This window comes from Scatophagus argus, chromosome 8, assembly GCF_020382885.2.
Source record: "Scatophagus argus isolate fScaArg1 chromosome 8, fScaArg1.pri, whole genome shotgun sequence".
Classification (NCBI taxonomy): Eukaryota; Metazoa; Chordata; class Actinopteri; family Scatophagidae; genus Scatophagus; species Scatophagus argus.
In genome coordinates, this window is record NC_058500.1 from 5,737,112 (window position 1) to 5,754,921 (window position 17,810).

At 44.7% G+C, this 17,810-nt stretch overlaps 1 protein-coding gene across 1 annotated transcript; it reads right to left on the minus strand.

Moving 5' to 3' along the window:
- Positions 1-414: 414 nt before the first annotated feature.
- LOC124062926 (PDZ domain-containing protein 4-like) lies at positions 415-17,438 on the minus strand. Its single transcript, XM_046396033.1, has 7 exons — positions 14,687-17,438; positions 7,178-7,488; positions 6,934-7,021; positions 6,745-6,843; positions 6,587-6,649; positions 6,115-6,216; positions 415-3,876 (listed from the first exon to the last, which is right to left on the minus strand). Exons 1-7 carry the CDS (start codon positions 14,744-14,746, stop codon positions 1,864-1,866), a joined length of 2,736 nt encoding a protein of 911 aa, XP_046251989.1. The 5' UTR covers positions 14,747-17,438; the 3' UTR covers positions 415-1,863.
- Positions 17,439-17,810: the final 372 nt, after the last annotated feature.

Sequence of the window (17,810 nt, forward strand, 5' to 3'; positions counted from 1 at the left end):
ACACAAAACAACACTTGCATAGTACGAAAATAGTTCTCATGATCACAGAATTTATTTAGAAAACCTTTCACTATGAAATGGCAGACACGGGACATCACAATATTTAACACGTACACCATGTTTTCTTTTTCTATGCTAGAATTTTTAAGCAAGTTCATAGAAAGACACGTCCACAATTACAGTATGTTGAAGGCTTTTAGTCTTAAAGTACATTGATAAAAATGGTTTCTGTCTCAATATTAAACATGCATGAAAGCCAAATGAAAAGTCAGCTTTTTGTTCATAGAATTTTGGACGCTTCATTCTTGGCTGTTATTGTCATTCTTGTGCATTTTATGGATAGTTACCCAGAGGTTAGTTTTTAGAGCACACAATTTAAAAAGTTGAAAACCTCAAAATCTTTTTTTTTTTTTTTGTTTTTTTTTTTTTTTGAATGACACATTTTACATGAAACGAGTAGGAAGAACCCATAGTGGCTGCAGACCTAACGGACTGGATATTTTGTAGCGAAGAGTAATCTTAATCTTGAAATAGCCTTGTTCACAGTCAGCATTTAGCATAAATTATGATGATGTACTAACTAAAGCTTCTTGGTCCAGATAAAGCAGGACAGCTTGAAAAGAGGAAAAGGAATTAGATCTTCTGTCCACTGAAATAGCAAATGTGCTATTTTTTTTAATGAAACAACATTATGCCTGTGCTTTGTATGACACAATGTGCCTTTCTTTAAAAACATTAGGCCTGTGGATTGCTGTGTGCTTCAGGTTTCACCCTCTCAGGTACAGTATTTCAGTCTTCTTAAATCGCTTTGAAAATTGTGCTGTACAGCCTGAAATGAAGGCGCCACTCAGCTCATCATTGTCAAAAACCGTCTGACCTGACAACAATGTTGCAATTTCCTGTGTCAAAACAAAAGAGCATTTGTACATGACCACAGCAAGAATGAAAAAGTGTCATAACCACATTAACTGGCACAAAATGTTCTTTTGAAAATGTTTTTAGTCAGAAGTCCTTGAGCAACACTAAATATACAGTTTAATGGCACAGAAGTAGCGCTTATTCTGAATGTTTTGGCAGCCTTGCTTTTAATTTTCCTGTAGTCTTTGATAAAAATGTAAAGGCCTGCAAAGGTAAGTTTTAAGTTGTGCACTATTTCTCAGACGGCGAAACAGCAGGTTTCTGCTCTCACACCATCTCTCCTTTATGTAAGAAGACAGATCAAGCAGTGATGTGTTTTCTGAATGGATTCCACTGAATATGTTGTCTCAGAAATGCTAATCTGTGCTTCATTCCCACCTTATGGCTCTAAAACTGTCCACTGTCCACACTGCTATTTTGTCTTGCGCATTGGCTGTGGCATTCAGATTTCAAATCTGTCAAGCTGGTACAAGTTTCTGTGTAAGATGAAAGAATAACATTCTTCACGTTAAAGGTAAAGCATGATGAAAAAGGCTGGAGAGTGTTTTTCTGTCAAGTCAAGGTCCATTCAATTGGACAAAATTGAAGAGAAATACGGTGCTAATATACTGTTGCATGTTTGTGAAATTTGTGGTCAGAATGCATTTTCAAAATGCAGCTTCAATTTGACCATATTGTAAATGTATGTAATGTCTTTCTGTTTGGGTTGTTTACTAGACACACAATCCCTGGTTGTCTTAGTTATGAGCTTTTCTCCAATCCAAACATTTTAGGCTGGGGCCTAAAGTATGCTACTTTATATTACCATCATGGACTTTGTGTTTCAGAATGTTGCTTAGTATTTGTGCCAAGGTGTACCGAAGCAGCTCGTGTTGAGTCTATGAAAACACTTCGGCACTTCCTTATCTCCTCCTAACTCATTGCCTCCTTCTCTTCCATCTTGTCTCAGACTGTGGTGACAGACAGCAGGGGGTTATAGACTTTCTGCCCATCAGCAGACCTGGTCCCATGGGCCAGGAGCTCCTGTATAGTGATCCAGTTGTCAAGGATTCTTCGACTGCGCTTCTTCATGCTCCTGCGGTGGCAGAGCTCCAGTATGGTGGTGGCTTCCTGCTGGTTTGTAGTTCCCTGCTGGCCTCCATTGCTGCTGCCCTGTTCCCTTTCACGCTCTCTCAGACAGTCCAGACGGCTCTGCATCATGAACTCCCTGCGCCTACGCTGCTCTCGAGCCTTTAGAAGCTGCTGCTTGCGTTCCTCTTTGCTCCAGTAACGGCCCATCTTCATTTCACTCACTGCATCGTCATCTGTTGTCATGCCACTGCGCTCCTCGCGGATCTTCATGGCACGCGCCTTAAGGAGACGATCTCTCACAGGCCGTTTGGCCACATAGCGTGAGCCATCGCTGCGGATCTTAACCTTCCACTCCATACGAGGGGATGCGGGCAGCAGTGGAGGGGACAAGGGTAAGGGCATCACACCTGAGGCCTGGGCAACATCTTTACATGTGCTGCCCAAGCTCATTGGGCTGGCATCACTCCCAGTCTCCATGCTGCCCTCTCTGAGTCCACCAAGCTGCTCAGAGGTTGAGGGAGACCTCAGCTGCATGCAGCTCTGGTAGTGCTGAGGTGGCTTTGTTTTAGTCTGACGGCGGGACAGGTAAGGACTGTTTTCTGCACTGCATCCACCTGCCCTCTCTTTGGGGTTACGTCTCACCCCTCCGTCTGAGCTGCGTCTGGTTCCTGCATCCCGGGACAGCGACCTAACCTTCGCTCCGGGGCTGGATGTCTTGGCTTCAGCTCCTCTTCTCTGAGTGTGGGGAGAGTGGAGTTGGTTGAGGTTTGCCTGTACCCCATCCCCTCTGTCGGCCCTGGTTCCTCTCTCTCTCTGCCTTGTGGAGGTTGGAAGCTGCATACCTGCTGGGAGAGCAGGCTCTCCACCCTCCAGGCTCTGGGTTGAGGGTGAAGGATACTGTTCATTGACCAGAGGGGTGCTCCGGCAGCTTTCCCCTCCAGTGTTATAGGCACTCGTACTGTCCTTGTCTGAGCGCTCCCTCTCTGGGAGCTCATTAATATCTGACAGGGCGTGGTGACAGGACTCCTCACTAACCAAAGTACCACTAATGTCAAAGCATCCAGCTCCTACTCCAGCCCCTGCACCATTCTTGTCATCAAGAGGCCAAGCCTTCAGGCAACGCTCCCTCAGCTGCTGCATCTTCTGTGCTCTCAAGATGTTACGACACTTGAACTCTAAGTGGCGCAGCTCCTCTTCCAGGAGGGCCATCTCATGCTGCGTCAGGCTCTCATTCCTATTCACATCCAGTGAGACACCACCTTCTTCTTGAGCCATCCCCTGACCTTCCAGGAGCATCAGATCCTTACTGTGCTTGTCATAGTAACATTTGATTTCCAGAAGCTCTTTGTACCTCTCACACTCCTCCTCAGTCAGACCAGGCACCATCATCCTCACAGGATCTGCCATGTAGGCCCTCTCCAATCGCTCCACCTGTTCCAGCCCTCCTCCATTAACACAGTCCAGTCCTAAGAGGGAGTCAGTGCTGAACTGGAGCTCCTGGGAGTGCAGCAAGGGTGGAGTGTCTCCTCGGCCAGCAAAGAACTTGCGCATGCTGCCAGGCGTATTGGTGGCATTTGTATTGGAGGCACTAGTGTGGTCGTCTCCCAGAAGGTCATGTTCTGAAGACTCCTCATTGCGTGTGCTTTCATCTGTACGCCCCACCCCGCTGTCCAGCTCTTGGCTATTGCTCAGCACTTTCTGGAGCAAATCAGGTGAATCCCTGTTCATTGAGCGACTGTAGCTACCAGGTACACCCACACTAGCAATGTTGCCTGGTCCAGCACCTGCAACGGAGGTGAGGTTCCTCACCCTGTGGCTGATGGGCAGGTGGACCGCATTGTCCAGTGGCTCCAGGTCCAACTCATCTGGGTCCAGCTGGTTGTCATTCTAATAGGTGAAGGTGTAGCAGGCACAGGTTGATGAATTTAGTTGATGGCGTTGCAGTGGAGGTGTAAGTTCATTGTGTAATAGACAAACAAGACAAAGAAGGAGTGTGAATTAGAATACTGCTATACATATGAAAGCTTAAAGTCCTCCCCAAACCAAATATTAGCTTTGCTTGTTAAGACTTCACTGGGATGTTTGAACTTCGCTGTGTAAAATGATGGCGCAGTCTGACACTAGAAAAGATTGAACTGCACTTCAACTTAGATCTGAGTTCAAGGTGTGAAAGGTCACATCACGACTAGTTAGAAAGCCAAATATATAACAAATATACAACTTGCACAAGTGTGATGTATAAACCATCAGCCTAGAAGTGCACAGACTGGACTTTCAACCTTTAAATTAAAATATATTTGTAGATTATAGATATTTCAAAGAGGGAGGAGTAAAAGTAATTTTAAAATTTGACATCTTGTAGACGATAAAGCAAAGTAGTCTTAAAACATGTCTGTTAGGAACCTTCATATCAATATAACATAATATTTTAAGAAAATAAACATGCTTGATGTTTAAACCTGCATTTTATGATTTTGTTTTGTTTTTTCCTCAGGAAGCAGAGCTGGGGAGACCAGCTTGAAACACAAAATCTGTCTCTTTGGTGAAGAAATGCTTCACTGTGTTCACCAGCTAACGTCTCTAACGTTGGTTTGTTAACGCTGGGATTTTGGAGCTTCTTCACTAAATATGGCCTGTAGGGAGAGGAAACAAAAAATAAATGGTGAACTAAAAGACTGAAGTGCCTCATAGAGTGGGGAGCTGCAGAGTTTGGTGGGAAATCTCTTTGGGCTCGTCATGAGTGACCCCCCTCACATTAAACCCAATCATCTAAACCATTGTTAGAGTAAAAATACTTAAAGCAGCTGTAATGTTGAGTTGAGAACATTCTGAACTGAAACTCCTTTCTGTCACTAGATGGAGCCAGTGTGGTGTGGAAAATCTAACATCCTTCCAACACGGTTTCCATTGAGCAATCTGTCTATTGAGACAAACAAACATTTGGGCCACATTCAAACAGGAGCTACCTTTCTGTTTCTTAGAGCCAAGCTTTCTGTATCAGAGAACGAAATGTCCATCCAGAATGATCCAATCTTAGATGCGATGAATAGCACAAAATATTAAGCCCTGTTGTTGTTGTACGTGAGCCGTTTAGTTTGCCATCTTGATCTGATCAAGTATAATGCAAACGCTTGTGCTTGAATTGGTAAACAATTCACTCCTTAGAGAGCAGTTGATTGTGCCTAATTGGTCTGATTTGAATGTGAACTGCGTGCAGACTAAGTATTGATTATCTTCATCTTCATCCCCGTTCTTCGACAACTCCTTCAGCTCTCTTTCTGGCTCTGCCCAAGACAACAGATCGAGCTTTAATCTCCGCTTGTGCATTTTCCTCTGATGATTCTCTGTCCTCTGTTCCCCGGCTTGAATCTTAATGTGAGACGGTGCCTTAGCTATATAAATCTTGTCAGCCTTTCACAGGTAGTGCATGTGCTGATCTCCCCCCAGTACAAGGACATGTTTACACAGAGGAGAGGTTATGTGTGTGTGTGTGTGTTATTTTAATGAGTGCCTTTTAAACCTGCCCTTTAGCTACTTCTGTAGAAATGCAGCCAGCATACAGATTTTTGTATTCTCACATACACGGGCTCCATCTGCAGCTCATTTTTCCATTGGCGTGCGGTGAAATTCAATTTGGTTTGGTCGACTTCTGTCAAGTTGTTTGCTTCAAATAATTTGGCAGAGGTGTGTTACTGGGGGGTTTCCGGTGTAAGTTGCTGTGCCTGCTCGTATCTGCTCCAAGAGTGACCTTGAGTGGAGCGAAGCAGCACCACACTAGCATGCGAGTATCAGCACTATTTGTCTTCGCCTTGTCTTCGCGCTATCTGTGTCCTCATCATGTTTTTGCACCCCTTTGCTTTTCTGCCTCCTTACACAAGTCGGCTTGCGGTAAAAGACAAAGTAGAGCAATGTGCTCTTTTCTCGTGTCCCAAATTTCTGTTCTGCCTCCCAATTTTATGACTGGACTGTCCACATTGAGCACTAATTTCATCCTCGCTAAGTAAGTAAACTAAATTCTTGTAACATGAAAAGGGAGGTAAAGAGGGACAAGTGCATTTTTAAGGTAAGTATTCAGACTGAGCTTCGCAGCGCGCTCCCCAAAGACTGCATATCCAATTTCCTCACCTCTATCTCGGGTCGTGCAAGGAGCAGGGAGACATTAGTGCTGTCCTCTCTGGTGAGAATAGCCACCGCCTCCTCTCGGTCCTGGATGTCCACTCCATTTATCTGACAGAGAAAGAGGAGATTAAAACTGAGCTGATGTCAGATAAGGAAAGACCCTTTACGCTGAGGCTGGATTCAGTTAAATCACTTGATTCAGGAAATAGTTTTTCTATAGAGGTACAATACTGAAAGAGAAGTGTCTCTTTGGCTTAATAGTGTGAGAAATGATGTTCGACCTCTTATGAAAGAAATGCCACACTGTGGGCAATTTCTTTTAATGTGTGGATGAGGCTGGATTCAAAGTGACTTGACCAGGGGTTATCTAAGACTTCAGTTTCATGTATTACATAACTGAACAAAAAAAACCAAAAAAGCTTTCATTCACGCACTAACAGCATATAAAGGAATACTGGCTCCTTTAGGAGACTTGTACCTGTAGTATTCTGTCCCCTTTGCGGATGCGTCCATCCATTGCAGCGATACTGTTTGGATTCACCTAGGAAAAAAAAAAGTTGTTTAAGAGTATAAAGAAATGGGGAAGAGTTTTTTTACTTCTATGAAAAGTTACATTTTTTTAAACAGTTTCTTCACCTCTCCTACATATATCCCCAGGTCCTCTTCATCATCAGTTCTGTAACAAACTGTCAGCCCAAGTTTATCCTGCTGGCGGGATTTATACAACTCCACCTCCTAGAGCAGGCAGAAAAGTTTGAGGATGTCAGACAGCGAGCAGTGGGGTAGCTTTCTGTACCCGAGTTTGACTAGCTAATGGGCTCTCACCTCATACTCCAGCTCGTCCTGTCTGTCCACTTCATGCTGCGTAATATCGAAGTAGTCAGTGGGGTCATAGTACACAGGCTCCATGAAGCTGAGAATATTCAGGACATAATGTTTCAGTAATTGGGGCAGCTTCAGACGACAAATGTGTGAACAGAATGGCATGGACTAGAACCAAGACGGCAGATGAGTTCTGGTCTTGACAGTTGGACATGCTGCAGAGGCCTATTATACTGCTGCTACTTACAGTTCATTGAATAGATATGGCTCCAGTAGCGGTGGTAGTGGAGGGGACGGCGGCGGCTCGGGTGGGGGTGGAGCTCCACAGGGATGCTGGCTGCTTTTGCCCAAAGTCAACATATGCTGGAAGCTGATGTCTGTTTGAGTGCAGCTGTCCACACAGTCGGCCATGCCCATGGTCACAGGCGCTAACCCTCCGGGGGCTCCTGCTAGGCCTGCCCGTCTGCGGGCTCCCCGCCTCAGTATGCTGGACAGCACGGGGTCCCGTATGTCCAGGGTGGGATCCCCAGAGAGGCGGGACAGCTCCTTTCCATTCACCTGGATCAAAGATCAAACGGTGGAGGAAAAGAGGAGGAGAGACAGATGAGGGGTAATCTGAATTAAAGGTGAACTGATGCGGGGGTGAAGATAAAGAAAGCAGGTGTAAAATGGGTGATCCCAGTGATTCTCTACATCTAGTTTTACCTACGTGAGACACAGACAGACTGCAAAATGCACAAGAAACCGACAACGATTTGGAAAGTGGGCGGCGTTGTATACGGTGAAAAGATGAGCTACATGGATGCTGACAGGAAAGACACGAAGGGAGGAAGACAGGAAGGGACTGACAGACCCATCAGATTAGCAGCTTTATCAGACAGACAAAGTTAGTTGAGGAAATCTGCCTCACAAAAGCACAGAGGGCAGGAGGGGGACTACAGCTACACACACCTAAAACAAAGAAAGACTGAGGTCATGTTAGTCAACAGAAAACTAGAAAAATACACTCCAGTGGACACACACATGTATTTAAACTGTCACACAGCTGATGGCGTTTCTGCAGGCACACAGAGACCAAAAGAAAAAGCAAACAGTTTGGCTCGTATCTAAGGCTCATATCTTCGACACCACATCACAGCAAGCAGCAGAGCAGAAAGCTGTATACTGAAACCTTTAATCGACCGCCAGCTTCAAAAGAGCACAACATGTTGCTTATGTGACCCCTCTGTGGAGAGACGGAAAGAAAGCAGGAAAAGGAGGCGGTTAGAAAGTAATTACAGCTGTGACCAGGTGAAAAACAACCAGAGTTTTTTCATGAAGGAAAACAGCCACAAGAAGTTAAAGGGGAAATATGTTCACTAATACTAATACACTAATACTAATACTAATGAGTTTCCTTGCAGTATTTTAGTTTTGTTCTCTCCGGTCCTCCTGAACCCTCTTGTACATAACACACTCATTGTTGTTTTGTGTGAATTAGAATTTGTTCCTCTTTGCAAGGATATTTCAACAATCAATAAAACTTATGTATATTCTGGAGAAATTAGCTCCAGTTTTCTTTCTCTGTTGACCTTCATTGAAAATTATTAGAGTGTGACTTTGTACTGGAAAAGTCACGTTTGAGACGTACAGTATGGTATGTTTGTTAATTCATTTTCAGATCATCTGGCTTATGATTACTTATTCCATACAGTGAGAATGAGAGAAAGGACCATTGATAATGAAAGATTACTTAAGAAAGAAGAATTATTTAAACACAACGTTATCACAACATGAACACTAAAACTGAGAGGTAAAGACTCATTAAGTTTCAACATGATCCCTGGTTCACGGAAAGGTGCAGTGCAAACATTTATTCTGGCACGGCACTGCTTGTTTTGTGATTGAATGGAATGGACCAGTCGCTGAAAATCAAACAATTTCTACATGAAGACAAATTGAATTCTCTCGACTTCATCACGCGAGACAGACGGTAACACGATGATGTTTGTGTGCGAGCGGAAGTCGCAGACAGCCATTCATGTTGCGCACAGTCGCTGACCTTGACTGTCTGAGACTCTCCACGTCTTCGCCACACTGCTTCATTCTGCCACTCCCTCCTCTCTCTTCTCATGTCCCCTTCCAGTAATTGCATGTCAAATCAATGTTCCCTTGTGCAGTGAAGCACAAAAACTTTCTTGCCACATTCAGCCCCTGCTCCCTTTTATTTTTTATTTTTTTGATTTCTCTCTGCTACGCCACCATCCCCACCATCCCTCTGGTCTGTCTCTCCTCTCTTTGTGTTTTCATGCTTCCTCCCTGTGTCTCTCCATGTCCACCCCTGCTTCTCTCTGCTTTTCCTACACTGTGCTGCCTCAGCAGTTCTGTCTGCTCTGTCCCCTCCCTGGAGATAGAGACAACTCGTACTCCTCTCTTCCCATCTATTTCATCCGGTCCATCTCCTCGTGTGCGCCTGTCCCTCCTTGCACTAATGTCCCTCCATAAATCTTGCTGTCTCCCTTAATGAGCTTCTCTACTTGGAAACAAATAAGAGGCTTCCTCCTCCCCGTGGCCTCTTTGTGATGAAGGGACGCATAGTTTGCATGTTGGATTGCAGAAAAATGCACCTTTAACATGTTTCACCAAAGCGCACTGTTAGCTCAGCACTCACCTCATAAGGAGGCATCTATTGTTTCACCGCTGTGTGCTCGTTGACCACACGGGCGAACAGCTCCGTGGTCATGAGTGACGGGTATGAATACTGAGAGAGAGGGGGGAGTTTCTCATTCATTATCAATGAGAAGTGCTGGGATTGCTTTGAAGATGACTCCATGCTCACTCCGTGTGATGGTGGTTGTGTGTTAGACAGCTTTTTGGCCCTGGCTTTGAGAACCTATTACACTCTTATCACGTGCTGTTCCCTATTATCTCTGGGTTAGTAGGTCAGCGCATATACCAACTGTGCATAAGCAACACGAGCTACGCAAATAATGAAGCCAACGGGTGCACACAAGTCCCCACGCTCCACCCTTATTTTGTGTGTTTGCACTTAAAAAAAAATGGAATTGAAATTCAGGAAAAACAGTCAAGCCTCCGAAATTCACAGTAGGGGGTGGGCGGCGGCGGAGGCTGCGGAGCCGAGGGTGGGGATGGGGATGGGGATGATGTGGGTTGAGATGAAAGAGATGCAAAGAGTTCAAAGTGTAGAGACAGAAAGCAAAGGAGGAGAGACACCGAGGGAGTGCACACGGCAGCAAGGTGGAAAGGGCTTTAAAGAGAGGGTAATGATGCAGGATAAGCGCAGAAAACAAGCTTTCAAGGAATTGTCGGGTGAATGTAAATAGTGGGTGAACCTGTTTCCTTGTTCAGTACTTGTATGAAAACACATACACAATAGAAGCTCATGGGAAATTACTAAGTGGCTGATGCATAATTAGTTTTCATCTGAAAGCCTTTTTAAAGAGCAAATGGATCTCATGTGCCGTACAACAGGCTAAGATGAAATACTCTGCAGTAACACACATTATCCCACACGTAGTCTTCAGTGTGGAGAAAAAGACACAAACAATCAGTCTTAATCTGAAATGTGCTCTTTTCCTCCCGGCGTCACTGGGGTTTTTTCCCCCCCTCATCCTGAATTTACATGCATTTCCAGTGTGTTCATTCAAACGCTCCTGCATGACTGATAGCCCTACATATTGAATTCCACTTGTTCAGTAATTGATTTTTCTCATCTCTCGTGCTTTGAAAGCTGGAGCAGTCCCCTCTTCTAAAATCAATTAATCTGGAGACGGAGTTGACCTACTCGGTACGTAACCCCTGTTGTTTGATGACACTGAGCTAATTTAAATGGACAAGCAGGGAGTGGTGGGCCTATTATGAACTGATAACAGTGAGAAGAAATTGATTTAAGAGACATCTCACACATTCTTTGAAATGAAGGCGATGAAGCTAACAAGCCTCAGTGGGAGTGTAGAGTGTGTGAATGCACGTCATTTATCAATACATTCATCAACAAAGGTGACCTGGAAGGGCTGATTTTTTCTCCTCCTGGTTCTGTAGGAAGAACAGTAGAAAAACACATGACCTGACAATAATATCTTCTTCTGTCGCTCCTGTTCCATCAAACTAGAAATGAGGAAAACATCCTCTCCATGAGTATCTTTTTTTGTCTCGGTTGTGCACAGACAGATGTTATCCAAAAGGTGATGAGCCATCTAATTAATTAATTAATTAATTAACTGTTTCTTCTTCTACTTCTTTTTCTTTCGGCACCATTTCAAATTCAGCCAAGCAAAGACATGTGATACCAACATATTTAGTTCTTTTAGTTGTCATATGAGAGTAAAGGCAAAGTGAGAGACGATATTAAGTGATTATAAGCAGTGTATAAATATTCAATAAATGGTTTATAGCTACACCAAAGTGTTCACTGATGCAGTCAACAACTTTAACTCCTCCTGTGCGGCCTTCCACGGCTGGATGCTGGCGTATAAACAGATAATGAATGACAATATGATATAACACAACTGCAATTCTGTAAAATATGCCTTCCTATAGGAAAAGTCACACAGGAAAACACTGTATATTAACAATCACGTGTACAATCATGTCCTCATATGCTCATAACTACAATATATTGTGTCTTAAACAAGTTATTGTTCACTGACTGCCTAGTAAAGTGGTAATGATGGAATTAATGGGAAACAATAGTTGGGAGCATTACAGCCTAAGAGAAAGGTTCAGTGGCAGAATTACAGGCAAATATCGAAGGCTGCACACCTAACAGACAGTAAGGATGCAATGCAGCGGCGAGTTTCTGAAACAGTGAAACAGTGAAAAGCTCAGTGTGTGCTCAGACGTTAGTGCGCGTATAGCGACATGATATCATGAATTGTCCCTCTTGTTTTGTCCGCCTCCAGTCTGCATTTTGTCATTTGATGTGCGTCATCCACACTTCGTGCACATGCAGCGGACGTGAAGGCAGCCGCGCGCCAAACCCGCTGATGTCAGCTGGTCGACGGCGCGTCCTGATTCTCGTCTGTGTGCGTCTCGTGACTGTCAGCGTGTCTCTGTGTGTCATTGTGACTAAAAGCACACTACGTTTAATGACACCGGTTGCCACGGCAACAGACTCCTGCTTTACAGTGAGAGGAAGAAGGCAGCAGCTGAAAGGGATCAGCGGGTGGGGGCGCATAGGTTTACTCTGCGTGTAGGTCAGCCACTCTGCAAAATGCGTGTAAAATGCGTTGGCTCGCTAGAAACGGTTTTATGTGGACACAAGTCGACAACCAAGTCTGTAATTCATCAACTGAATAACAATATTCCTTTTGACTCGCGGCTGTAGGAGGCAACAATGATCAGAAAAGTGCCAATGGGTGTGTACACCAAACACCAGTGTGCAGACCTTGTGAAGCAGAGGCCCAATGTATAATGCATGAATTTTATTCCTTTGGCAAGAGAAGCAAGTGTTTTGATATAGTCAAATTTAACAGCCTGGTTTTCCAGCCAGATGTAGCTGTAAGCTGTTTAAAGCCATATTTATTGTCTAAAGACACTTACTCAGTAGACTGCATCTCATTTGAAGGTGTAATTATACATGTTAGTTAAGGAAAACAGCTCAAAGCTACAAACCTCTAAAGGCAAAAGCCATGAAATTTGTGTGTGTGTGGGGGGGTGTAATTATGTTTCCACTTTCATTATGCCTTTTTTATGATTGGACACAGTGTTTCTCCATCTTTTGCTTGGCATGATCTTTGGATTAATCAGCCATCTGCGCAGCATGAACTGCTGTGTTTGTAATCATTACATGCAATAGCTGATATAGTATTTTATGGAAGAGAACAGCATGGAGGCAGTGAATACTTGGCCGCCTTAAGTATTTAAATTTTTTTTTGTACTTCTTTTGCTTTTTAACAGACACCAGCTGATGCTGCTTACAGCAGTTCTTTAGCAAATATATTCTCATCACAATGTATTAGTCAGCCTCTCAAAGCCAAAGGTTGTAGCTGAGTCAGAACTCCATCTGGGTTTGGTTTCTCTGTCTGAAACTCTTCTGTTCCCTGCCAGCGATCTCGTTTCAGGCTTATCAGACCACCGTACGCACAGACTTGCTGCTCCACCACCTCCCCCCACCCAAGGTATCTGCTTTACTCACACAGCCTCTGCTCACACAGTAGCTTTGCATGCAACATGACAACTCCTCTGCATGCTCCAAATCATACAACATGTTTCCTGCCATCACCGCTCGCTGCACCCATCGCCACACCCGTCTGGAAACCGTGAGCAGGTGTCTCACGGCGCTCCAAGTGTTTCTGGGATGGCAGCCTTTCGGGCGCAGCTCACCTCACATTGTCACATCAGTAGAGTCACAAGGCACGTGTGGTCAGCGTCATTGCCGCTGACCGCCGTTAGGTAAGGTCACTGATTATGGAAAGCCCTGGCCCTGTTCTGGTTTTATGATCACATCCCAGACTGCACTCACCGCCTCACTAGCACTTCACCCCAGAGACTCAGTCCTTTCTGTTCACCTTTGCTCTATGAGGGGCTCGAATCAATTACATCTGAGGTCTAAGGCCAAACAGAAGAAAATAAAAAAGGAAAGAGAGGAAGAAAAACAATCTGACTTTCCTTCCCTCTTTCATTTGCCCGTTTCAACTCTTTTTCCCTCCTGGACTCATTACCGTGCCTCTGTCTCAACTCAGTCTCCGTCCATGTTTTCCTCTCTTGGCATCGCCTCTGGCACAGATGCAGCCCAGTTAGCTGGCTCAGACCCCGACTCCAACATGCCACACAGACCCAGCTGAGGCTTTTGGTGCCACAGACACTAAATGTGTTGCGCTTGCATATCCATGAGTGTGGAACATTTTTCATGCTTAGTAAGTGTGGGACCAGTTTTGGTCACCGTGTGTGTGATTGAATCCCAGAGCAAGGAGCTTCCGTCGACACCTCTCGGCCAGATGAGCTTACTCACATACAGTCTGTGGTCCCAGTTGGCAGGTGGTGCTGAGGCTGTAACCGTGGCAACCTCTCTCTCCCATAACACTTTAGCCCAGCTTTAACAACCCATCCATCCTGCTGCCTCTGTGGCTCTGCACCACTCTCTGCTCTCCATGCCGGCATACCTCTCTGTCTTATGCAATTTAGCCCTGCTCTGTCTGATCATAATCACTGTAATCACGGTGAAGTATCATTATCATAATTAACAATATTATCATCAGTGAATGACTATTTCAATACAGCAATTAATAGGCTGAACTGAATTATAAACCGAAGACAGCAAAAAGGTGAGATGAGTCACATGATCTGGGACTTTTATTAAACCCATAATTCAAATAATGAATTTTATTTTTTGCTCAGTGTAATAAATTTACCATGATAGTTAAATAAACCATGATGGTTTGTTTAGATAACATAATGCTGCTGATGTTTTATTTTGACTCACTCACGAGTTACACAGCGATGCCATCCTCTGTCGTTAATATATGCCAAATTTAACTGGGATTGAGATAAGTTTGAATGTTTGTTTTTTATTATTATTATTATTATTAAATTAGTGTGTTAACGTGATGAGCTTCTGTCCCATTTTGTCCAGCTGCAGCAGATACATGCATGACAAAACACAACTGTTTTGACTGTCATTCGTATGGCAGCATCGCTATAAGAAGGGGCCAAGTTAAGACAGAATAACAATGAAAACTTTCCAGGCAAAGGAAGGAAAGAAAGAGATGACAAGGCAGACAGAGAGAGAAGGCAGACACGGAGACAGAGAGCTCACCTGGAACATGACCCTGTATTGTTCCTCAGGCTTTTGAACCACACACATGTTGCACCCCATTGTGACTTTTGACACGGTGCTGGACTGTGAGAGTCAACAACTGCCCCAGATGACCAGATGTCACACCAGGACTCTCTCTATCGAGGTCTTTGTCTGTGGCAGTGGGAGAGCCCCACCCTCATTCGCAGGGTTGTGGTATATTACACTTCTCCTCCTCAGAGTAACACACAGCACATCCCTGCAGAGGACGGATTCACAGTTTCTTTGGGTGTGTCACTCCTCTTCTTGTCCACAGTTCAGGTGTTGTAATCCAGAGTAAATTTTATCGTGGGGATTTCACAGTAACAAGACCATGTGTTTGTTTCCGTCTCCATCACAAAAAAAATGTCTAGTTTAAGTTTGTGTGCTTGCTGTGGAACATCCAGCTTCACTGTAATCCTGGAATGGGAGAAAATGTGTATTTAAGAGTGCGTACGTTGTTAAATAGATTAGGCAGTTGTATCAGATAAGTCAGCGCTTATCCAGTGACTTGTCAAACTTGATCACACAGTGTAGTTGCTGTACCATGCCTTGTCTGTGCTTTAATGATGAAAAACTGCAGTATAGAGCAGGTTTTCCCAGCAGAACTCCGGCTGGACTCCCCCACGCTGTTCCTCAGGTTTTTCACCCGCGGCACTGAACCTCCGAACAGCACACTCTCAGCAATGCTCTTTGAACAGGGTAGATACAAACAATGCAGCTATCAAACGACTTGCCTCGGTCCTGCTTTTCCTCGCGCTTCCCTCACTCCCACACCAAGCTGCCCACCTACCAAAACCCTCTGCTTTCCAGGATCGCTGAAGGCTTGCTGAGTGTGGCTGCTGAAATAACTTCTCCGCCTCAGAACTCGCTTCTCCTGCTCTCATCCTCCACTTCGGAATCGGGTGCTTTGTTAAAGGTATTTTCTAATGTAACTTGGTGAATGTTGGGTGGTGCAGGGTGGTGCCCCTTACACAGTTAGCAGGGATCTTACCCGGGAAGCTAAGATAAGCTGTGTGTCAGGGATACAAGCCCAAACAACAGACCAGACAGGCACTTCTTTCAACTACAAGCCTGACTACACACACATGTGGCCAAATTTCCTGTAACTGTCAGCAGAAGTGCCATCATACCTTGTACTGCCTCTCCTGATAGTACAAGCCAATGTGAACAATACATGTTGAAATGATAAGATTCTCATAGAAGGCATGAGTGCATTGTGTTTATCTGTTGTCAGATATCAGGCCATCGATTCTCTAAGCTCCAGCATACTCAGCACTCAGACCGACAGCTCTAGGGTGAGACCGAATGATGGATTAAAATTAAATTAGTGACCTCTTAAGCAGAGATCAGACAAGACTCTGTCCTGGCTGTGTAGAGAAATCAATATCAAACCAAGTCACGGATCGAATGAATTTTATGCTTGCTGGCTTATTGGAGACATCAATATTATTTATCACAAGTGCCATCAATGTTTGCCTTCACTACGGATGCATTCATGTCGGCAGGTTTTTTTGGACCGGGTGGAGGATACACTCTGTATGTTCACTGACTCCCAACCATATTCTCTCATGCTTCAGTACTTCAGTGTCCTTGTCCAGCTATTATATATGGCCTCAGTCTGTTTATATGAAACTCCCACCTGCTCTAAGAATAGCCTCAGTCTGCATCCGTCAAGGATAACCTGATTTAGAAGGTGGGGAAAAAAAACTCTCAAAATAACTTTCCTAACTTTGTTGCACTATGAGTCTCGTCATGTCGGTTAAACCTTTATTCTTAACCCTTCGGTGAGAAGTGCCAGAGTCTTGTCTAAAAGGTCCATGGCCCTGTGTGCTGCCAGTGACAGGGTGTTACAGCTGCTAATCCTCATTCAGGGCTCCCCTACACCTGTATCGTTTCCAGAGGCGGTGTAATCCCAAACGCTGGTTCCTAATGCAAACCACACACACACACAGACACACACACACTCTCACACAGGAAAGCTATCTCCACTAAGTGAGGAGCATGATAACTCTACAGAGCAGTGAAGTGTCAGACATGCTCAGCAGGTAGGTGTGCTCCAACTGTCAACCCTCTCTCCATCTCCATCTCCTGGCCATTGTCATACACCTCTATCTACCGAAGTATCACTACTACATGATTACTGCAGTGGAGTGTCTAGGATCGCCCCCTGTTTGCCATGCTTTTCAGAATAAATGTGGTTTGAAATGCCAAACTCCACTGAATATTGCCTATATTTCCCTTTTAAAGCACTGAGTGCAAAATGATGTCCTCATGTGGCACAAATACACATGTGAAAGTTAGTCCGTCTTCAGAAGGGGAAAAAAAAACCCCCAGGAAATTCAAGGATGGCAGTCCGTTTTAATCCTCCTTTTGTCCTCTGGTCATTCTATTCGAAAAATCCACAGGATGGTGTTTGTGTGTAAGAAAAGAAATAAAAACCTGCAGTGAGCATTCCAGGTGGTTAGTGTTGAGCAGAGTGCAGATCCCGTCTCAGGTCAGTGATAAATCACCATCGGCAGCTTCACAAGATGAGAGGAATCACTAACGGCTGATTGGAGGATACTTCTTGGCTTCTCCCCTTGGGCGCGACGGTAAATGCACTCCCCCACTGCAGCGGAGGGGGGCGAGGGAGGGGGGGGACACAAAAGGCGGCTGTTCCCCAGCGGTGAAGGAGCCTGCTGATCTTTACGCTGTACTACTACTAGAGCTGAATTCGTCTGAATTATACACTGTATAATTCCTCTCTCTCTCTCTCTCTCTCTCTCTCCCCCACCCCATCTTTCTCTCCATTCCCAGGGCTGGGCTACTGCTCTCTTTTCTAGCCCCGTATAATGCATTTGCTACCCTCTCCCTCCTCCTCTACTTTCTTTTCTCCCCTACCTCTGCTTGTCTGCTTGTCTGCAGGCAAGAGAGCAAGCACTGGAAAGCCTCTGCGTACTGTTTGAACAGGACAGGATGAGACGACTACCAAAGCTCCATAAAAGTGAATGAAATATCAAGGTACTCATGCACTGCACTATCAAGACACAGAGACAAGCGGGGAATTAGGTTCACTCTTCCTGTGGCATATAAGCAATTCTGTGTCACGTTGAGTTGGTATAAG

What these genes read in the sequence shown, in the direction of transcription:
- LOC124062926 (XM_046396033.1), bottom strand. Translation starts at nt 14,746, where the DNA reads ATGGGGTGCAACATGTGTGTGGTTCAAAAGCCTGAGGAACAATACAGG. An exon ending in AAGGGGACAGAATACTACAG is followed by an intron (nt 6,217 to 6,586) that starts GTACAAGTCTCC and finishes TTTCTCTGTCAG; the next exon opens with ATAAATGGAGTGGACATCCA. An exon ending in TTGCACGACCCGAGATAGAG is followed by an intron (nt 3,877 to 6,114) that starts GTGAGGAAATTG and finishes TTCACCTATTAG; the next exon opens with AATGACAACCAGCTGGACCC.